Source organism: Schistocerca serialis, chromosome 7 (assembly GCF_023864345.2).
Source record: "Schistocerca serialis cubense isolate TAMUIC-IGC-003099 chromosome 7, iqSchSeri2.2, whole genome shotgun sequence".
Taxonomy (NCBI): domain Eukaryota; kingdom Metazoa; phylum Arthropoda; class Insecta; order Orthoptera; family Acrididae; genus Schistocerca; species Schistocerca serialis.
Window position 1 is genome coordinate 101,384,149 of NC_064644.1, and position 23,897 is coordinate 101,408,045.

Below are 23,897 nucleotides of genomic sequence, written 5' to 3' on the forward strand. Positions count from 1 at the left end.
GGCAGAGGCAGTGTCACCAACAACCATGTTGAATGAATGGTGTGGTTGGGCACAATCAGCCAAACTGTAGGAACGAGAGGAATAACTGGCAGGGGCTGAGTAGTCAACCATTATAATGTCAGTGGGCTCTCCATTTCCCCCTGATGGCATTCCCTTTGAATTATGAAGCTGTGGAAACATAAGCAGAGGTGGAATGTGCTTTAGTTGGTAGGAAGAGTACATCCTCATTTGAATATCAAGGGTATATCGGGCATTATGTGGGTCAAATGTTTACTTGAACAGTTACACCAATATACAGACTTGTTGCCACAAACAATATGATGGTTTGTTGCTTGGGGGGGGGGGGGGTTAAGGGACTAAACGACTAAACAGCAATGTCTTCAATTCCACGATCTGGGATAGTTCATCCAGAATTAGTGACATCTGAAGTATGATGAAGGTACATACGATCGGTAACATCAAGGCCTTGAGGGCAATGACGCCAAAGCTGAGAAAGAATTTATGGAGATAAGTATGGATCGGGCTTGTACGTAGGTCAGAGTAGATGAGGGGACTCCTAGGGCTCATCCAACAGTGAAAAAAACTCTACCTCATGTCTGACCTCTGAAACTGATTAAGGGTGACAACAGTAACAGAGCAAAGAATGTCAAGTTGACATATTTAGAACAGTAATAATAATGTAATGGGAATCAGTTGGACCATCGACCATATAAAGAGGAGGAAAGAAATAGTTAAGCAGCATATGAGTGCCCCCCTGGACTCTACATACAATAGGAGATCGGACCAACTACAGCCGTTTGGCCCCTGCTCCAGAGTAATCAAGGCATTAAAGAACACCCACTATCCAAACAACTACCTGTAAAACAGAAAAAGCGGTGTGGCAATAAAGGAGACAAACCACATCTAAAAGCAATTACAAGAGAACTAAGAGATGGAGGAAAGAGTGAGGTGGTCAGGGAGATAGGATCACACATCCCTCAGACCCAACAGGCAGTGTCCCTGCCCTGAACGTAGCACAAAACCTATTGAAAAATAAAAACCAATTTCATGGAGAAAATGGAGAACAATTTCCCATTTCAATCATTTGTGAATCATTTGCCAGTGTTTGAGACAAGGACTCTGATGCCTTGCTTAGCATGGAGGTCCAGAAAAAGTGGACATTCCACCACAACAAGGACTACTGTGTGTAAGGCTCCATAATTACAATGTGGGGATGGCTCATTATATTAGGGAACATTCTCAACTTGTTATTTCATTAGCAGAAAAGCAGATGGAGAAGAACAGGATGAAGATTCTGTCACAAAGTGTGTTGTAAGGCATTCAGCAAGAACTGACACATTGATAAAAAGGCCATCCTGAAGGACAAGACCTGTGAAAGTTGTTGATTGTTTGTGGTGCAGAAGACTATAGAACTTGGCCTACACCTGGGATGAAGAGGTACACATTCCCAGGGAGGAGACTTCATGTTCCCAGCATTCCATCTTACAGCAATTAAGTAAACAATGAGCATTGGTACACAGTACTTAAAAGTGATGCAGTTGGTCTGTGAACATTGTCACTTGAAACACTAAAGGACTCTTCAGTGATCCTAATCAGTTACTGCAATGTCTTTCATCCACCATGGCACCAGCAAGCTGTGGAAGGGGCCTGTGTAAAGGGGAATAGCAGTCCCAGTGGCACAGGTGATATGGCATTGTAGAAGTCTCACACAACCTCATAGATGGAATCAGACAGAGAGGGGGCAAGATGACAAAAGAGGTATATAACTACCAGTTGTCTCTTTGAAGCATCCTATGTAGCAACTGGACCTTCATACAGTGGCAAGAAAATGAGGGATCACCAGTAAGTGATCCTTGTCTCAAAGACGATATATAGTGACCAATGCAGTGAAACCATGAGACGGGTGGAAAAGATAATGAAATCGATACCTGAGAAGGTGGCACGGGTGGCACTGAGGAGGTACAGATCACGGTCGATAGGAAGCTGGTCAAACAGAAGGCTTCTACCAGACAAAGTAGTACTCACCCGCAGTGTGATGTGCACTGAAATCCCCAAGTAATATGCCCTCTGGGCCAGCACAGTTCTGACAATTCACAATAATCACGGAATGCTGTGGATAGTCATCAGGTATGTGTGTTTTGTAGAGAAATACACATTGCAGAAGAGAGGAAATAAAGTGTTGTTGTTTAGGCAGGTGATGGTAATATCCATTACAATTCCACTGAATGATCACATTATGGATGTAGAGGTTAGGTAGGAAGGGGCCAGGAGGACTGATCATAGAATGAAATTTTCACTCTACAGCAGAGTGTGTGCTCATATGAAACTTCCTGGCAGATTAAAACTGTGTGCTGGACCGAGACTCGAACTCGGGACCTTTGCCTTCCGCGGGCAAGTGGTTCGCAGGAGAGCTTCTGTGAAGTATGGAAGGTAGTAGACGAGGTACTGGCGGGATTAAAGCTGTGCGGATGGGGCGTGAGTCGTGCTTGGGTAACTCAGCCGGTAGAGCACTTGCCCGCGAAAGGCAAAGGTCCCGAGTTCAATTCTTGGTCCGGCACGTTCAAGTCTTGGTCCGGCACACAGTTTTAATCTGCCAGGAAGTTTCAGGACTGATCATGCCTGTCACTGATGGCAGCGAACCACATCAATGAGCACTGGTTCAGAATCCAATGACATAGGGGGATCTGGCAACTCCAAGGTCACCACAGTAGCCTTGTCCTAATTCTCCTCCTCCACAGCATTTGGTAGCTGAGATTTTTGTGAGGGCCTATGGAGGAAGAGCGGGCAGCTCTGGGACCAGAGCCAGTCATCAGCTGGTGTTGGGCCTTTGATCTGTGGTTTTCTGGGAAGAACGGTCTCGAGAGGGAGCCCTGTCACCAGTAGACATCTGAGGAGGAAGCTGCTCCTTTGGCTGCATTACTGAACTGAAGACAATACCATAGGAACCACAAAAGAGGTGGTGTGTGTGTGTGTGTGTGTGTGTGTGTGTGTGTGTGTGTGTGTGTGTGTGTGTGGGGGGGGGGGGGGGAAGTGAATTCGAAGAAATTGAACACTGTATCAAGAGATTTAGTCATTCATACAATCAATCATAATTTTACGTGCTTCATTATATGTCAAGCGGGCACTAGATTTATATTCCTGTATTTTCTTTTCTTTCTTGAAGGTTGAACAAACCAGTGAATGTGGAGGGTGGTGGTGAGTGCAACTGACACACACACACACACACACACACACACACACACACACACAAAAAGGCCATTGTTCACTATGACTACCTTCATGGAGTCATTGTCCAAAGTTATTAAAATTTAGGTCTGTTGTGAAGCGGGACAACATATGACCAACGCCCAAGCATCGAAAGCACATTATAGGTGGTGGGACCTAAAGTTTCATGTTACAGTTCTACATCATAACCAACTTTTTCTGGGAGGATATTCCTCTCAAAGGTTATGATGAAGGTGTCTGTATCTATTATATTACCACTGGGACCTTTTTGGGTGCATCTGACAAAATGTATGCCTCAAACTCAAGATTAGCTCGTAGCTGCTCGTCTGTTTGGAGCATAAGGTCTCAGTGGAAGGCGATTTCTTTTGTCGTATTCAAAGTCTTGTGTGTGACAATGGCCACTGGTAAGTCACACACATGTTCACATGCATGAAGAGCTGTATACTGTGCAGCAGAAGAGGTTTTAATCAATTGCAATCCATTGCAAATTTTTCCTAATCGCTCAACTTCTCTTCCACAAACAACAATGGCTTTGTCACAATGAAACAATTCCCCATCAGTCAGGCTACATACTAAGTATTGTATAACTTGTTTCACTCCTAGATATCTGGCTTGTCCCTCTTCCCAAGGGGTAGCCAGCTTATGGAAAGAAGTATGGTTGTAACTGTCCACATTGGAGTTCTGATTCCTGTCTGAAGAGACAGCTGGATTAGAAAGGCCACTGTTCTGGTGTAATTTAAAACCTTTCACGAGGGGAAAGTCCACCCTGCTGCCATCTATTCCGATCATGGGCTCTTCCCACTGGCACCGTTCAGTGTTACACCATCCACCACCGCCACTGCCACCACCACCGCCACTGCCAAGTGGGATGGGACAGACTGAAGATGGGAAAATATGTGTGTGAATACCAACAGCAGAGCTGTATCTCTGCCAAAGGGAACGGGTCAAGAAATGCCTGACTTTAGTTTTCTAGAATGACATGGACGTATGCGAGGTCCAGCTGTTTTTAGGCAAGTCAGGTAAAAGGATGCCATTGGGACATACTAGAGCAGCAACCTGTTTGCAAAAGGCTGGTGTGAACTTGATCTGGTGGTGATCCTGAGGTGAATGTTTCAAATGTCTACAAACGCTGATGGAATTGTTTATTCAATTAGAGTTAACGCTCTCAGCTTTAGTTGAGGCCTGAAGATGATGTACTGAAACAACGAACTGGCAGCCACATAATAAATAAGGACGACTATGTGTTCCATTTTATTACACAAGTCTCAAACCTTCAATCAGAAGAATGGACATACAAAACCTCTAACATTATGGGTTTGTTTTTACTACTCATCTGCATTAACTAAAAATGGTTCAAATGGCTCTGAGCACTATGGGACTTAAATGCTGTGGTCATCAGTCCCCTAGAACTTAGAATTGCTTTAACCTAACTAACCTAAGGACATAACACACATCCATGCCCGAGGCAGGATTCGAACCTGCGACCGTAGCGGTCACGCGGTTCCAGACTGTAGCACCTAGAACCGCACGGCTCTGCATTAACTAACATTTTTATACATTTAGAGTTAGCTGCAGTTTGTCACGCCAACTAGAAATTTTGTCTAAGTCATTTTATATCCTCCTACAGTCACTCAAAGATGACACCTTCCCATATACCACAGCATCATCTGCAAACACCCACAGGACTTCTGCTTACACAGAATGCCCGACATGGAACCAATGGAGAGAAGAGGGTCATACACAGTAATGACAGGGTACTGGCCAACACAATGTGACCACAGTGTGAGATAACAGCCATCTTGTTTGATTGGCCATAACAGACAGAACAGCTTCATTCACAGTGTTGACATAACATTGGAGCACCGCAACAGGTGTGGACAAGTCTGTGTAGACAGACACCGTCTTTTGTGGGCTGGACTGGTGGCACGCATGCATTTGTGTTGACTTCCACTGACTAGATCCTACCAACACTGCAGACTGATATGGGCACATGAACACAGACACTGGCATGTTGACTGGCAAAATTTCGTGTTTTCGGACAAGACCTGCTTCTTCAACCTGTCCTACAGTGATGACTGAATACGACTTCAATGCTGCCACTGTGAACAAAATCGGGCAGACTTTATTGTTCACTGGCATAGAGTACAAATTCCGAGTGTGATGGTTTGTAGCATCACCGCCTGTAACACACAGTCTTGCATCTTATGTCTCAGGGGTAATCTGAACAGCTACCGCTACATTAGGGAGGTTGTACAGCCCAAGGAGTTGTCCCTACTGCAGAACGTTCTACTTGGTATATTTCAGGAGAGCAACAGCGACCCAATGTAGCAAGGAATGTGCAAGCCTCCTTCGATGGGTACTACTGCTTCCCTGGTGTGCCTTTTTGCCTTGTGTGTCACCCATCGAACGACCTGGAATTTGGCTGGTCGGCAACTTGTATGTTCAGGTCCTCCTGCAGCAACAACTGATGCTTTGTGGACACGCCTTCCAACAGCATGGCAGTGTATTCTTCAGTGGCATATTCAGGTGCCATTTATTCCATGCCATGCTGTCTAGCGGCTCTAATTGCAGTATGTGGTGGTGCTACTCTGTACTGAATTTCCACACTCACAGTGCATGTACAAGCCTGTAATGCTAACCATTTGTGTAGTGTTTGTCCCTAATCAGTGGCATGATTTCACTGAGAACAAATCTCCCAGCCTTGGCATTTCATTTCACTTTTTCCAAACAATAGTGTATATATTCACTCCCTAGTGGTATTTGTGATCTGTGGGTAAAACAGGAGTAAATTTATAATCAACTCTGCAAATCAAGATCAGAATACTACAGGTAAATTTTCATACAGACTAAGGTTCAGAATGGAGTTTTACATTCTGGTGCAAAATCAATAACAGATACAAGGCAGGAAATTGTAAATACCAGTAACTGGGTCTAACACTTTGCAAGGATATGAAACGGAATGATCACATCGGTTCAGTCATGGGTAAAGCAGGTGGTAGACTTTGTCTGGTTCGTTGGTTTAAAGGTGGGAGAAGGGACCAAACAACGTCACCAGTCCCTTGTTCCTAATAAAACAATGCCACAAATGTGACAATAAAACGGACGAAACATATAACACAAAACGGAAAGAAAGGGAAAGCCACAAAGACGAAGGGAAGGCAACAAACACTAAAACGAACAAAAGAGGACAAGAAAACAGAGACACACTAGAAACAGAAGAGAGCAAAACATGCACGCAGATTACAGTGGCTGGCCAACCACGAGAATAAAAAGGGAAAGCCAGCCACTCTGCAAGGCTGGAGGACACAGAGGGACAAAGGACATGCGCTAAAACCTACATAGAAGTATAAAACCCATTCTCACGGATAAAACGTAAAACTAAAGCTGCTGAGGAGGCATTGTCAACACCGAAGGCAGGGTGCTGGGAAAGTTAAAAGTCTGCCGCAGAGCGGCTGAAAGTGGGCAGTCCAGCAAGAGGTGGACGACTGTCATTTGGGAGCCACAGCAACACTGAGTTGGGTCCTTGCGACAGAGTAGGTAACCATGCGTTAGCCACATATGGCCAATGCAGAGCTGGCAGAGGACAACTGACTCCCTGCGAGAGGCCTGCATGGAAGACTTGCACACAGTCATAGCCTCCTTAATGACATGCAGTTTGTTGTGCATGCTGTTATGCCATTCCGTCTCCCAAAGCTGGAAAACCCTGAGGGGTAAGACAGAATGCAGGTCCCCTGTTTGGCCAGCCTGTCGGCAAATTCGTTGCCGGGGATTCTGATGTGTCCTGGGATCCACACAAACACCACGGAACGGCGGGACTATTCCAGGGCATAGATGGGCTCCTGAATGGACACTACCAGAGGGTGATGAGGATAGCATTGGTCAATTGCTTGTAGGCTGCTCAATGAATCAGTACACGGGAGAAATGACTCACCAGGGCACAAGTGGATGTACTCAAGAGCACGAGATATGGCCGCCAGCTCTGCAGTGAAAACACTGCAGCCAACTGGCAAGGAGTGCTGCTCAATATGTCCACCATGAACGTATGCGAAGCCTATGTGACCATCAGCAATTGAGCAGTCGGTGTAAGCCACTTCAGAGCCCTGAAACACGTCAAGAATCGAGAGGAAGTGACAGCGGAGAGCGGTGGGTTAACGAGTCCTTAGGGCCATGCAAAAGGTCCAGATGACACTGCGGCCGATGTGTACACCATGGAGTCATACATGAACAGACTGCAAGTAAGGTGATAAAGGGAAGGACTCTGGTTCGGAGAGAAGGGCCCGCACGCGAACCTCAATCGTTAGGTCCGATCTGGGCCACCGATGCGGGAGATGGACTGCCACGGGCGGGAAAAGGAGACGGTAATTCGGATGCTCAGGGAAACTATGAATGTGTGCTGCACAACTGGTGAGCAGTTGCACACGTCTGATATGCGGTGGAGGGAGACCGGACTCATCCTAAAAGCTCCTGTCGCTAATCGAACCCCACAGTGGTGCACAGGGTCGAGTAAATGCAATGCTGAAGGTGCTGGCGAACCATAAACCACACTCCCATAGTCAATTCGGGACTGGACAAGGGCTCTGTAGAGTTGCAGCAGTGTACAGCAATCTGCACCCCAATCCATGACTGCACCTTGTGGATGGCTCCCTGGAGGCACCACTCAGCAACAACAGTACTAGAGCAGCAGTATGAAATGCAGAAGTCGTCTGCATACAGAGAAGGTGAGATGGAGGGCCCGACAGCTGCTGCTAGATCATTAATGGCCACTAAAAATAGAGACACACTCAATACAGAGCCCTGTGGGATTCCATTCTCCTGGATACGGATAGAACTATGGGAGTCACTAACTTGGGACTCAACTGCTGAGGTCATTAGTCCCCTAGAACTTAGAACTAGTGAAACCTAACTAACCTAAGGACATCACAAACATCCATGCCCGAGGCAGGATTCGAACCTGCGACCCTAGCGGTCTTGCGGTTCCAGACTGCAGCGCCTTTAACCGCACGGCCACTTCGGCCGGCGATGGCAGATTCGATGGACACAAGATTATCAGTGGTAGAGCGACTCTGGCAGAAGCCGCCCTGACGTGGAGCCAGCAAGCCACGTGACTCCAGGACCCAACCCAAGTGCCTACATACCATACGTTCCAGCGGCTTACAAAGAACATTGGTGAGGCTGACGGGCCGATAGCTATCCACATCAAGCGGGTTTTTACCGTGTTTGAGCACCGGAATGAAGGTGCTCTCCCGCCATTACGATGGAAAGATGCCATTGCACCAGAGCCAGTTGAAGATGATGAGAAGGTGTTGCTTGTAGTCAGATGAGAGATGTTTAATCATCTGGCTGTGTATGCGATCAGGACCAGGAGCTGTGTCGGGACAATGTGCAAGGGCACTGAGGAGTTCCCACTCTGTAAATAGGGCGTTACAGGATTCACTGCAGCATGTAGTGAATGAGAGAATGTTCCCTTCCAGCCACTGTTTGAGTGTATGAAAGGCTGGGGGGTAATTCTCTGACGCAGAGGCTCGAGCAAAGTGCTCGGCAATCACTTTTATGTCAGTACATAACTCGCCATTTATGGTAACACCGATGACAGCTGTTGGGGCCTGGTACCCGAAAAGACGTTTGATCTTTGCCCAGACTTGGGAAGGTGAAGTGTGGCCCCCAATGGTGGAGACTTATCTCTCCCAACACTCCTCCTTCCGTTGTTTGATAAGGTAGTGAACACGGGCACAGAGCCGCTTAAAGGCTATGAGGTGCTCCAGGGAAGGGTGCCACTTATGCCACAGTACAGCTCACCAACGCTCCTTAATTGCTTCAGCGACTTCCAGCGGCCACCAAGGGACTGCCTTGCGCCTCGGGCACCCTAAAGAGCGAGGGTTCGCATTTTCTGCCGCAGAGACAATTGTGCTAGTCACCTGCTCAACCATCACATCGATGTTACCGTGTGGGGGAGATTCAGCGATGACAGCAGAGGTGAAAGTTCCCCAGCCCACCTTGTTCAAAGCCCATCTGGGCAGGCGTCCATGTGCCTGATGCTGGAGCAGTGACAGGAAGATGGGGAAGTGGTCACTACCACAAAGGTCATGTGCTCTCCAGTGGATAGATGGGAGAAGTACGGGGCTGCAAATTGACAAATCAATGGCCGAGTAACTACCATGAGCCACATTGAAACGAGTGGCGGCCCCAGTATTTCAGAGGCAGAGGTCGAATTGTGACAGTAAAGTTTCGACATCTCTGCCTCGGCCAGTAATCATGGTACCACCCCACAAGGGGTTATGGGCGTTAAAATCTCCCAGAAGTAGGAAAGGTTTAGGGAGTTGATCAATCAGTGCAGCTAATACATTCAGGGGTACTGCACCATCTGCAGGAAGATATACATTGCAGACAGTTATTTCCTGAGTCGTCCTTAATCTGACAGAGGGGTTTGAAGGGGCACATGTTCACTACAGACCAAGTTTAGGACAGAAACGCAAACTCCACCTGACACTTTATTATAGTCGCTACGGTTCCTGTAATATCTGTTATAGCCACGGAGGGCAAGCGTCCGCATTGCAGGCAACAGGTTTCCTGGAGGGCAATGCAGATAACAGGTGTAAAGCTTAACAGTTGCCGTAGCTCAGCCAGGCGGTGGAAAAATCCACTGCAATTCCACTGCAGGATGACATTGTGAGACTGGGAAGGCATGGAACATTCTATGAGGCAGTTTATACCTCAGAGTCACCTGCTGCCACCAATTTATTGCCTGAGCAGTCTATATTTACTGTGTCTGAGGGCCTGGTGAGATCTAAGTCCTCAGCGGACACCAAAATCTCCACCCCATCCTCAGCCGCAGAGCTTGTAGGTAGCAGTGGTGTGGGTGCCACCGCAATTTCCTTAGTCTTAGGAGGTTTACTTTTTGGATTTCTCTCACTGCTCCTTGGGTTTCCCTGGCCGGGAGGACTTCACTGGCTCAGTCCCCGAGACTGAGGATGAGCGTGAAGCCCTACAACCAGCTGCCATCCCATATGGTTGGGGGGAGGTTGTTGCTCCCGAAGTAGATGGTGCAGGAGCAGCAGGGATGGAAATGCCCCCCCCCCCCCCCCACACCACCATCAACGGGGCAGATGTAGTCTTCCGGCTCTGAGAGGTGACCTGGGTTGGCAGAGCTGATGGTGCCAGGACTGTTGTAGCGGCGACGTAAAACAATGTCATATGCACAGGATGCAGACGTTCAAATTTTCTCTTAGCCTCAGTGTAGGTCAGTCAGTCAAGGGTCTTGTACTCCATGATTTTCCTTTCTTTCTGGAGAATCCTGCAGTTAGATGAGCAAGGTGAATGGTGCTCTCCACAGCTGACACAGATGGGAAGCGGGGCACATGGAGTACTGAGATCTGATGGGCATCCGCAATCTCGGCATGTGATTCTAGAAGTACAGCGGGAAGACATATGGCCGAACTTCCAGCACTTAAAGCATCGTATCGGGGGAGGGATATAGGGCTTTACATCACACCAGTAGACCATCACCTTGACCTTCTTGGGTGAAGTATCACCCTCTAAGTCCAAAATGAAGGCACCGGTGGCAACTTTCAGACCCCAGTGGACACGCCAGACAAAATGTACAGTGCGTCGCTCTAAATTGACGTGCACCTCATCGTCACACTGCAAAAGAAGGTATGTGTGAAATATGTACTCTGGACCATATTTAAGTTCTTATGAGGCGTGATGGTTACAGAAACATCCCCCACGTTGTCACAAGCGAGTAACTCCTGTGACTGGGCAGAGGATGCTGTTTTGATCAAGACTGATCCAGATCTCATTTTGGACAAGCCCTCCACCTCCCCGAACTTGTCCTCTAAATGCTCAACAAAAAACTGAGACTTCATCGTCATGAAAGATTCCCTAACAGCTCTCGAATATACAATGTGTGTGTGTGTGTGTGTGTGTGTGTGTGTGTGTGTGTGTGTGTGTGTGGGTGTGCGTGCACGTGCGCACAAGCATGTATTATAACAGGAAATAGAATTTGCCTGAAAGCTAATACAGTTTTCAATCTTCTTTATGTGCTTGCTAATGACTCCATGTCTCCACTATGCAGTGAGTTGTTATCCTATACTCTAACTTACTTACTTTTCTGCCACGACTTTCCATACTGTAATTTGTAATTCAGAATCAGTTCCGAAAAATAAATAAGTGACACACACACACACAAACACACACACACACACACACACACACACACACACAAATAAAAATAAATAAAAAAAATAAAAAAACTATGTGCTTCAACATTGCATATTTCCCCAGTTTTTCAAGTTTGCAACTACTGGAAGAAGGTCCAGGTCATAGCACTCTATAAAAAAGAGTAGAAAATCGGAGCACATAATTACCGACCAATTTCACTGAGATTGATTTGTTGCAGAATCATGGAACATATTGTGTGTTCAGACATAATGACCTTTCTAGACTCTGAGAAGCTCATCTGTAGAAACCAGCGGTCACGCGAGAGACAGCTGGCCCTTTTTTGTGCATGATATACAACAGGCTCTACATACCGGCTCCCAGGTTGATGCCATATTTCTCGACTTTCGAAAGGTGTTCGACTCAGTTCCGCACTGTCGCTTGCTCCAAAAAGTGCGCGCTTACGGTCTATCCGATGACATATGTGGTTGGATAGGAAGTTTTCTAACAGACAGAGAGCAGCATGTCTGTCCTGAATAGGGTGAATTCAACAGAAACAAGCGTAACTTCAGGTGTGCCCCAGGGCAGCATAATAGGTTCTGCTGCCCTTTATGATTTAAATAAACGATCTGATTGATGGTACTGAAAGTGGCATTAGATTGTTTGCCGATGATGCTGTAGTCTACAGGAAAATAGTATGACATGAAATTTGTGAACAAATCAATGATGATTTGCAGAAAATAAATGCGTGATGTAATGACTGGCAGTTATCTCTCAGTATTAGTAAGTGTAACCTACTGTGTATAACAAGGCAAAAATCCCCATTAATGTACGAGTACAAAATAAATGCCCAGGATTTGGAAGCAGTAACATCCGTCAGGTATCTGGGTGCGACTATTCAAAATGATCTCAAATGATCAGATTATACAAGTAACGGGCAAGGCGAGCTCCAGATTGCGGTTTATTGGTAGAATCCTGAAGCAGTGCAGTCCTTCAACAAAGGAAATTGCTTACAATATGTTAGTTCATCCAGTCTTAGAGTATTGTTCATCTGTATGGGGACCCTTACCAGTTGGGTCTCATTCAAGAGATTGAGAAGGTCCAAAGAATAGCAGCAAGATTCGTGACTGGTACATTTAGCCATGGTGAGAGCGTTACGAATCTCTCAGAAAGTTTGAAATGGGATAAACTTGTAGATAGACAACGTGCTGAACAGAAGAGGCTGCTCACTAAATTCCGAAATCTGATCTTCACCGAGGATGTAGAGCATATATTATTACCACCAACTTTCAAATCGCGCAATGATCACCATTCAAAGATAAGGGAAATTAGAGCTCGTAGTGAGACGTTCAGTCGTTTTTCCCTCGTGCAACCCGCGAGTGGAACAGATTGGGGGGTGGGGGATATGACTTTTAGGCGAATTGTGCCCTCCACCACACACTACTTGGTGGCTAGCGGAGTATATATGTAGATGTAGATACTTAATGTTGTCATGTTACATGATGTTTTGCAAAGTCCCCTCACTGTCTTCTTCTTGTACGCCAAGCACAGATTTCTACCAGTCGTCATCTGGTTTCACAATAAGACCAAAGTCAAAGAGACAGCCACAATATATCATGGCAACATTAATTCTATCCCAAACTCAAAAATCTGTGAATAAACAGCTTCAGCACGAAAATTAAAATGATCATTGCATATTTTCTCTCTCTTACTCTTTTTGATTTGTGTGTTAAATTATAAACAGACAAACCTCAAGGAACTCTGACTTTCCCAGTTCTGGAATTTCAAATACCACAACAAGGGCATGTAAAATTTCATCAGAGTGTACACCGAACATAAGATCCAGTTCCACGTCACCAGCCAATGACACTAGAGCATTCACCAGTGCACTCTCAAAAGCCGATACAGGAAGGGCAAAAAGTGCCTCATAAGTTCGACGCAATGAAGCAAAGTCTATCCAGACCTCATCCTTCACACTCTTAGTCTTGCTCTCACTTGACTGACACTCAGCTCCTTCCACATCACAAGACATTTCTGTACTGTCCTCATCCTTGTCCATGTCTCCCTCCATGATACGCACATCTTCCTTCTTCAGGTTTTTCAGGTTCTTGGGTGCTTTCTCTAACACAGCATCAATCGGAGAATCTGGATGCTCCTTCCTGAAGCTTGCACTCAGAGATGGGATACTGGAGTATACTTCACCCAGAGTCCTAATAAGCAAGGAGTACGAATCTGCCTCCTTACACTTTCTAATTACTTCCATCAGTTTCTCTTCTGTCAAGTAAGGAACAGTCTTCTGAGCTGTAATATAATATACAAATTATTTGAGTGGTAGCATGTGAAACACTTATGTTTGTGGCAAACAATATTTAAAACACACACACACACAATCAAAATACATGCATGTAGCATTACCATTAATGTAATGGAACATGCTGTAAATAAATTAATGAATGTATGAATATGTCTGAAGTAATTTCATTTAAAAATATAATTATTTAATGTATTAGGCTCTGAAGAGAATAGAAGCCTCACACAATTCATAGGTAAGTGAAATTACATGTGAAATCAAAAGGGATGTGAGGGGTAGTCAAAGTTTTGGTTATAACCTCAGAAAGTAAAGTTGTTTAATTAATTTTTACTTTGTTTGTATGTGTATACTTGCAGTCCTGGCACATACTGAAATCCCTGCACGACAGAGCCAGAGCTTGTCTACAGGAGTGAGAACCAAAAGTTGAAGCCTGCTGATAAAAGAGGGAATCATGTAGTAATTTTTGCCAGCAGCAGAGATGTGGCAGCTATGTCAGGCCAACTACAGCTAAAACAGTAATACGGGCTTGGACTGACCTGAAATATCTGCACCATTTCCAATGCTGACAAGAACCAATTTCCAGACAGTACATTTCAGCAACTGGCTGTGCTATTTACTTGTGTCTCCTTTAGTGGCAGACTAAGGTATTAGTCTGCAGGAATTTCAGTGTGTAACAGGACTGCAGTTATATATAGAGTTCAGATTTTGCATATTTTGAATATCATTTTTTTAATTGTGCCTAGTGTTGTACCTTTATGAATTATGATATTTTGGAGGTACTAGGCTACTTTAAATTCAAATTTAAAATGCATATATTTGCATATTTTTGGCAATTGAGCATATTATTGTCATACTCAGAGGGGATTTAGAGGTCGTACTGAGGTTCATTTTGTTCCCTGACAACCCAAGAACCTCACAGAATATTAGGCAACAAATTTCCAAAATGAGATAATACGGGATGAGCCATCAGAATAAAAGCCTTTCAGGTAAACGTGGGTAGTTTATAGAAGGACATAGTCTTGTTTTTCCACTGCGGCAGTCTCTCGGTTAAGGAGGCAAAAGACTTGTGATGGTTCATTGATGCAAGATGGATTATTGGTGTAGACACGTGCTTCGGTATTTGTTGCCCGCAGTTCATGCGTGTTCAGGTCGCTCACCTGATCTCTGCTGTGAGCCAACAATGCCCTACTAGTTACTGTTGGCATTTCAGAATATGAATCATTCTTGTGTGTGTTTCCGTACTGTTCACATCAAATCTTTGCTACCTTCTTCAAATTACAAATATGCCCAGGCCAAAAACCAATAATTTAAGGAAATGGATCAAGAGCGATTGTGCTGTCACAACGGACTGAAAAATAATATTCTGCCAACTATGTGAAAAAGAGGTAAGTTTAATTTTGGTGGTGGTGGTAGTGGTGGTGGTGGGGGGGGGGGGGGGGAGGGTGGGGGGTGGGGGACCCTTAGGAATTACCTTCGGCATTCTTGCAAACTAAAAAAAATGCTGTGAGGGGATCGAAGTTTCAATTTTTAGAAACTTATCTGTAGTCTTAATTCACTTGTTTGAGTGACTATCTCGCCGGTACAATTGCACATACTTATTGATATTTATTCCCTTCTCTGACGCTTTAGGTCAGGGTTGAGAAAAATTTCAACTGGATCAGCATAAAAAGACATCTCAGCACCAGAACAATGTAACCAAGACATGGTTAAAAACTTCACAGCAACCACTGATCTCCACATTTTCGAAGCATATGGACGACAAAAATGAGTTCAATGAAGATCTTTGCGAGACTTTAATGAAAGAAAACATCCCCTTGAATAAGCTGGAGAATGAAGGATTGAGGACCTTCTTGAAAAAATACACAGGAAAAGATATTCCTCACGAAGGCAACACTCAGATAGAACTATGTGGACCCATTGTATGAAAAGGTAAGGTCTTTCAGTAATTTTTATGAACGTAGGTACATGAAAGTCAATGGATATAATTTGATACATACATGGGCCAAAATAATAGTCATTTAATTAAAAAAAGACCTAGAAAAAAAATTTAAATTATGTTTGAATGTTTATTTTTGTAAAATGAACAATTACTTGAACGTAAAAAAACTAAATTTAAAGTGAGTGAGCTTTTTCAAGAAAGGAAAAGACAAATGAAGAAAGAACTTGAGAAGGAGACAGTCTGTCTCAAAATGTTCACTGCAAAAAAGAAAGTAAATTTATTTTTAAAGAGTATAATTTTTGTGTGTGAACTAAATGACTATTGTTTTGGTCAATATATAGATACGTAATAAAATAGTCAAAATATAGGTAAGTGCTAAAACGGATATAGTTCGTTTTCGTATGTATCTCTCCTATGTAATGTCCACATGTTTATGTGTGTGTGTGTGTGTGTGTGTGTGTGTGTGTGTGTGTTTTTTTTAATTTAATTTCTCTATTACAGACATTGGAGAATATTAGGAAAGACATTGGTGATTCTCCAGTCTGGCTATCCGTTGACGAAACCACTGATTCTTGTGGTTGGTATATGGTGCAAGTCATAGTTGGAAAACTCTCTGCTGAAGAGGCTGGACGAGGACCCCTCACACTGTGCAAAGAAGTGGAGCGAACGACACACGCCACGATTTCACACACTGTGCAGGAAGCATTGTGTAAGTTTCACCAATATTGAATAGTTTAAAATAAATTAGACTTAATATAAGAATGCAGTTTTTTACATCATATCCTGAGCCAATAATTAGTTTTTCACATCATGTCCTGAGCCAATAATAAAATAATAAAAAAAATTGTAAAATCCTTTGATTTTCTTTCAGGTGTACTATGGAGAAGTTAAGATCAGAAGCGTAGGGAGAACAAGGTTTTGGCCATTAAGACAGACTACTTAGTGCCGCATATACGCTGAAGGCCGCAGAGTATCTCCAGGTGTTTTACTCTAAAATTATTCCCCTCACGTGTCTGGCTCACGGCATCCATTGAGTCGCTGAAGAGGTCAGAGCCACATTGCCCGAGTTCAACAGCCTTATATCTTCAGCAAACGTTTTCATCAAGGCACCAAGTCAAGTGAAAGCTTTCAAGACTGCTCACCCAGACTGTCCTCTGCCACCTGAACCAGTCTTGACGAGGTGGGGATCGTGGATTTCAGCTGCGGACTATTATGCAGACAACCACAGGAAAGTTGAAGAGGTATGAATGCATATGTAGTTCTGGATAAATTGAATAAGCAAAAAAAAAAAAAAAAAAAAAAAAAAAAAACCGAACACAACATGTACAGCATTTTTCAGCTTTAAACCAATATTCACTAGATTACTACTTTCTTGTTCCAGGCCCTAAAGGGCTTTGAAGATAGTGAAAATTTAGCCATAACATAAGCCAAGGATGCCCTGAAAATTCCAGCATGTTATACAGCCTATCTCTCATCCGAGCACACTTGGGTAGCCTTCCAGACCTAATTGAGAAACACGAGACTCATAACATGGAAGTTACTAAGGCAGTGGCTCTCGTCAAAGGACTCAGGACACAGAGCAAGAGTTGGCCAGGTCCGATCGGTGAGAGACTTAGAAGAAAATTGGATGCAGTTCTTCATAGAAATCCTGGTTGGCCTACGATTCAGAAGATCGCTCAGTTACTGGAAGGAGAGAAACGCTCCAAGAATCTAGATGATTTCACATTGTCTGACGTTGCTGCTCTTAAATTTTTCCCTGTAGTCATGTGATGTTGAACGATCAGTTTCAAGATTGAAAATGTTATTATCTGGCCACAGGAAAAATTTTCACGTAGAGAATATGGAGAAAATGTTGGCAATTCAAAACATTTTTAGAATTTAGCAAACTTATCGTGTAAGTACCTCTGTCATACTTCATTTTTTCATTGAATTATAACCATTATTGAAAATATTTGATGGTTATTCATTAATTTTCCCAAGTAACATGCATAATTAAAAAAATTATCTTAGATAAATGCATAATTAAAGAATTTTACCTGCATATTTAAAAGCATTTTCTGGCAGTAAGACAATATTTTAACTGCATATTTCGAGGAGTTTTGGCACATATTTCGTGGGTTTTAACTGCATATCGATCCAAACACTAGTAATACACCAGGGAAAAAAAATTGTGGTGATAATTGAAACTTTTTATGACTATTGATTGCAGTACAATAATTGAATGTGTCAATGTAACCACTCACTGTATCATTGCATTGAGTGGTCGACAGGCATAAAAACAGGTGTGAAAATGTTGCTGAGCTTCTGTGTGCCAATCGTACAATGCAACTATACAGTGTTTTGTTACCTTTAATACTTCCATTATTTGTACCAAGGGGCAGGAAAATTTCACAAACACAATGTCATGAAATTAGCAGTTTTTGGCAAAAAAGTTAAAGACCTGAGATTTTTAGTAGATATCGGGAAATTTGTAATTCTACCACATAAAAAAGTCATAAATCTGAGGATGACTGTTTACTAATAGGCGTAACTGATAGTTATTCAATGTTACAACTGCATTTTAACTTCTAATCACCTCAAGGCTGAAGTCTGTGTATAACATTAAACTGACAGTTCATTTCCCACATAAGGAACTTTGATGTAACTACAAAAACAGTACCAACATTAGAAAAACTAACACATGATTTGGCAAAAAAACCCTGAATTTGACAAAAACTTAAGAACAAATTTGACAAAAATGTAACATTGCATTTGGCTAAAAATAACACCTAATTTGATAAAAACTACCAATAAATTTGGCAAAACGGTCACCAAATTTGGTAAAAATTACACCAAATTTGGCAGAAGTATTAACCAATTTGTAAATGTAACACCAATTTTGGCAAAAAATAAAACCATTTTCTCCTGTCCCTGTTTACATCCCTTTTGATTACTTCACATCAAATTTCCAAAAGAGTATCATGTCCCCATATATGTGAACTGTGTGCAGGTTTTATTATTTTCGAGTTCTAGAACAATAAAACAACTGAAATTTCTTCAGAATAAGGTTTTCAAATCAGTCTTCACATATAACAAAGAACCACAGTACAAAATAAATACACTTTCCCAGTGCTGCTATCTTACTGGGGACAGGGAGTTTTGTCGGGTAGGGTGGGTGGGTGAGAGGAGCAACAAGCTAGGAAGGGTGCAGTAAATTGTGGCTGATAGATGGGAGGGACATTCAGCAAAGGGATGAGACAGGGAAAGACAGCAGGATAATGGGATAGGAATGTGGCACAAATGCTCTCACCCTTGGCCCGCGCACGTGTGTGTGTGTGTGTGTGTGTGTGTGTGTGTGTGTGTGTGTGTGTGTGTGTGTGTAAGAGGGAGAGGGGGTCGTTTGCAATGAAGAGAAATCTTTAGTAGCGTGAGATGAACCTCAAAGTAGTGTTACAGGACTGTTATTGTTCATACATTTAACAGGACCATTTTTGTTCATACATTTCAGCTCTGCTGCACACACTATGTAGCTTTTTAAATTGATATGACTACCAACCAGCTATCCACCAGCATGAACGGCCACTGCCACACTGTGACCAAGAGCAAAGTAGATTACCATTTGGCACAACATGCAGCTGCACACAATATGCTTGATTTCAATGCCTGCTCCACTATCCAAGCCTTCATAATACCCCCTCAACCACCAGCTTTTTTGAACTGCACAGATGGGGGTTATCCTTACAATACATTCTCCACTCCCCTAATTATCCTGGTGTCAACTATGTTAACATAGTCCTCACACCCTCCGCCCAACAGTTGCTGTCCCCCATTTCCTGAGATCTCCTCCCCATGCTTTTCTCCCACACTCTGTTTCCTGCTCCTCTCCTTTTTTTCTCCATCTCCCACCTCTTGACACTGTGCCTGTTGGCATTCTAGTCCTTGCACACGTCACTTAACAGTGTCCCCCCCCCCCACACACACACACCTGTACACTATTATCTCATCCGCCCCCTTTCCAGTCCCCTCCAGATTGCTGCTTCCATCCCACGTGATAGATGCATTCTGGCCCGAGCTGCAGGAGTTGGCAGTCGTGTGCATAAGGTGTGCTTTCTTGTGTGCATGAATGGGATCAAACAATGAGGTCATCAGTCCCATGATTTAAGAAGGGAGGAATCAAGGGAGGAACAATGCAAACAGCTCAGTCCAGTCAAGGGGAGGGGATAATGAGCAAACAAAGAAGGGAAAGGAACAGTAGGGTAGCAAGAAGAGGAAAGGACATGAGGGAGATGGGTGGAAATGGGGAGAGCAGGGGTGCTCCAGAAATGCTACGCATAGTGGGGCACCAGCACCGCCACCGAATCGTCCCTGACACCCACACCATACAATTATCATGCTACAACAGGGACAACACAAGGGGAAGAAGACAAAGAAAAGAGGAAACAAAACTGCACAACAGACCACACAAAATGCAGGGAAAAAGGCAGGGAGAACATGGCTGGTGGGAAGGCAAGGTCAACGCCTCTATAACTAACGTCTACGCCAACTGAGGGACTCAAATTCCAGAGGAAAACTGAAGGACTTAAACCTGAGAGTACAAACCACTTTCATGAAGAAAACTGAGCGCAGACATAATCCTGCAAGGGTCATCTGCTAACACCCAAGACGAGGAATGTGGGAGGGCATATTTAGTGTGAAGGTCCACAAGGTAGGGGCAGTCCAGCATAATATGAATCACCATGACGGGAGCCACACGACTACAAAATGGGGGTGGGGGTGGGGGCAGTGCAACTCCTTGCGGAGTAAAAAACCACAGGTCAACCTAGTATGACCAATAAGAAGATGGCAGAGAATGATAGGGAAGAATGCCTTATGGTGTGAGTCTCCCTGATGGCGCAAAGTTTTTTTCTAGATGGCAGGAAGGGTGGGGGGTAGCCTTCCAAGAATCACCCCATGATAGAGCAAAAATGGATTTGATGTAAAGCCACAAATCCGCCTCTGGATGGGTCACGGAGAATGGAGATGGGTAGTTGGAAGCCACCCCCTCCCTCCCCTGTTCCCCCAGCCCGATGAGCAGCTAGCTCATTAGTAGGGATACCTATATGGCCAGGAACCCAAAGAGAATCAACTTAACAAGCAGCATCACCAACATCAGTGAGAAAGTCATGGATGGCAGAGACCAAGGAGTTGCGGGAGAAACTCTGAGCGACAGCCTGAAGGCCACTATTCAGTCTGTACATAATAAAACTCAGCTGAGTGAGGGCTGTTTAAGGAAGCAGAGGGCCCGGTAGTTTGCCATCAATTCCGCAGTAAACACCCCACATGTAGCAGGCAAGAAGAGATGGTGTTCCATGCCAACAGGAGACATTAAGGCATGTGCCACATAATGAACCGATTTAGAGCCTTGGCGCAAAACACAATGGCATCTTGAAACCAATGGCATTTTGAACCTCCTGCATGAGTAATTGGAACAAACAATGGAACACCGTTGGAGCAGTAGAGGCTTTTGGATCCCTTAAGAAATCCGTCCGGATCCAACACTGAGCAACTAATCAAGGAGGGATGGTCAGGAGAGAATGTGGGGAAGAGGACAAGGAGGAAATATGGAAGTCTCAGCAGAGAGAAGTGAGGCAGAGCTCAAACAGTAAACCCAACCGAGGGATGCAGCGGGCGGGTGACTGTCCAAAGCCACGAAAAGAAGAGAATAGGAGGGTTGAGCAGGGGAAGAGTGGATAGCAATGACATGGGAAACCAGGAGCTGGGACCACCAAATCAAAAGGGAAGGGATCCCAGTGTCAACCAGATGACTATCGACAGGGTTAGTGCAAAACGGATACCATGATGGTGAACTGGGTCCAAGAGGAACAGCATGGAAAAGGCAGCTGATCCATAAAATTGACAACCATAGTCAAGACTAGACAGAAGTAATACCTGGAATAGGTGGAGAAGGGTTGAATGATTTACACCTCAAAATGTGTGGGTAAGGAAGTGATGAACAAAGTTTACAGAAAAAGGCAATCTTCAGATGATAGATATGGGGAAACCAAGTAAGCCTGTTGTCACAAAGAAGACCCAAGAAACGGAACTGGGGGACCACAGTCAGTCAGCAAGCGGGTCCAGTCAAGCAAGCTCAGCAATGCCAGCAGCACAGATGACCCTATCAGCAAGGTCACGGATGACTTCATCAATACAACCTGACAAAGAAGGTGGAAAAACAATCTAGGAGTTATATAGAGACCAATCAGTATGAATGGGAAGCCCGCTGGGGTAACCTGGTCATTGGGAGATAGGAAGGGAATGAGAGAATCAACAGGAAATGGTCACTACCACACAGGTCATCTTGTGGAGACCAGTGTAAGGAAGGATGAATGGGAGGGGAAGGAAGTGAAAGATCAATGGCAGAGAAAGTGCAATATGCCACACTAAAATGAATAGGGGAAACATCATTAAGAATGCATTGGTATGGTGCACAAGTGGTCAATGACCCTGACAAGATGAGAAAGCACTGCCCCACAACGGCTGATGGGCGGGGAGGGGAGGGAGGGTGGCAGATACAGGTGGTCTGTCAGAAGGGAGACAGAGATTGCAAACCATGACTGCAGAATCCAAGTGGACATGAACAGCAACTGCTTCCAATGGGGTATGAAGTGGGATCCATGTACAAACAACATCTATAAGGACCAACGTGCAGACGCCACTGAAAGCCCACAAAGGGCTGACCCAGTTCCAACAGAAAGCACAGAACCCACAAAGGGTCACCAAGTAAGCATCTTTAAAATGAGATTCCTGTAGAATGACAGAAATGACCTAGTAAAAGGCAATAAGGGACTGCAACTGTGGGAGGTGAAGATAGTAACCATTACAATTCCATTGATTAAGGGCGGAGTAGGTATCCAAATGGGAGGCATATGGGTTGGAGGGAATCACACTTCCGGATCACCATCCATTATCACCAAGGATGGGGTCGGTGTGGCATCCATAAATAAAAGGTTGCAAGGTGGGAGATGGCACCTCTGGGGGCTATGGGGGAGGGGGATCCCAGGAAGGAGCCCCGTCTCTATGGGCACCAAAGATGGCTGCACTTCTTCAGCCGGGAGGGGGAGTCATACCTGTTGGGGAGGGCGAGGGAACAGCAGGGGAGGGGGGAGGAGAGCAGGATGGGACTGGGGTAAGGAAGAGGGAGGAGGGAAAAGGACATAACAGAGGCAAAAGTGGAAGTCATGGACACACAGTGAAGTCAGTCGTATGTTTGACCAGCCTCAGTGTAAGATAACTGATCAAGGAACTTACACTCCCAGACCTTATTTTCTTTCTTATAAGCCAGGCAATCTGGTGAGCACAGAGAGTGACAGTCATGACAATTAACACATATGGGTGGCAGAACACAGGCTCCCTCACAGAATGGGTGTCCACAGTCACCACACAGACGGTCCTCGGTACATTGGGAAAACACGAGCACAAAACGCACACACTGAAAGCACCTCATGTGTGGCAGGTTGTACGGCTTCACATGACACCATTAACACTTGACCTTTATCTTCTCCAGGAGTGTATCTCCTTTGAAAGCCATAATAAAGGTGTAGCTACAGGTGCAGATGTCCTTACGACTTTTCTGCACATGAAATGATTTCCCCATCATGGCCTGGAATTCCTCATCAGTTTGAAGCACGAGTCCCTATGATAAACACTTCCTGGACCGGAATGAAGAACTGGTGAGGTGTAATAAGAACTGGGACATCGCCATGACTATCAAAAGCACAGAGCTGCACATCGGGTGGCAAAAGCAGCTATGATCATCAAGGAACCTGACTGTTCACTTACTGAGAGACTCCACTTTGCCAAACTTGTCTTCAGTATTCCCTCCCCCCCCCCCCCCCAAAAAAAACTGCTTTGTGATGCTGAATGTGTTCTCATCCATCCTGGTACAAACCAGATAGTGTGGAAAGTGTTTCACCCAAAGCCGGCGACCTAGACCTCCTCCTAGGGTGTAGGGACATAAAAGTTGCGTTCTATGATCCATTCCCAATCTAAGAGATGGCCGTCGAAAAGGCTGCTGCCGGAAGGTATTATGCTCCAGAACGACATGCAACCACTCCTATGCATAACATGGGGAGGCAGCAGCTAGGTGTCAGAAGTGTAATCCCAGTGTTGTAATCCACATGGACTGGTGACCTAGTGGGGTGGAGGGGGGGAGGGGGGGGGCTACGGCAGGGAGGAATCCATCCAGTAGACACTAAGGGGGGGAATTCTTCCCCAAACAGTTCACACTACAGACAGAAAATGTAGAATCAA

The 23,897-nt window shown here is 44.6% G+C and overlaps 1 protein-coding gene across 2 annotated transcripts in view; it reads right to left on the reverse strand.

Annotated features, from left to right (window-relative positions):
- Window positions 1-23,897, reverse strand: part of LOC126412072 (ubiquitin-protein ligase E3A) — a 146,531-nt gene that overhangs the window by 96,826 nt on the left and 25,808 nt on the right. For both annotated transcript variants that reach the window (XM_050081470.1, XM_050081471.1), the window contains exon 4: window positions 13,130-13,680. In XM_050081470.1, the coding sequence (XP_049937427.1) occupies window positions 13,130-13,680 (551 nt within the window). The remainder of the gene's footprint in view (window positions 1-13,129; window positions 13,681-23,897) is intronic.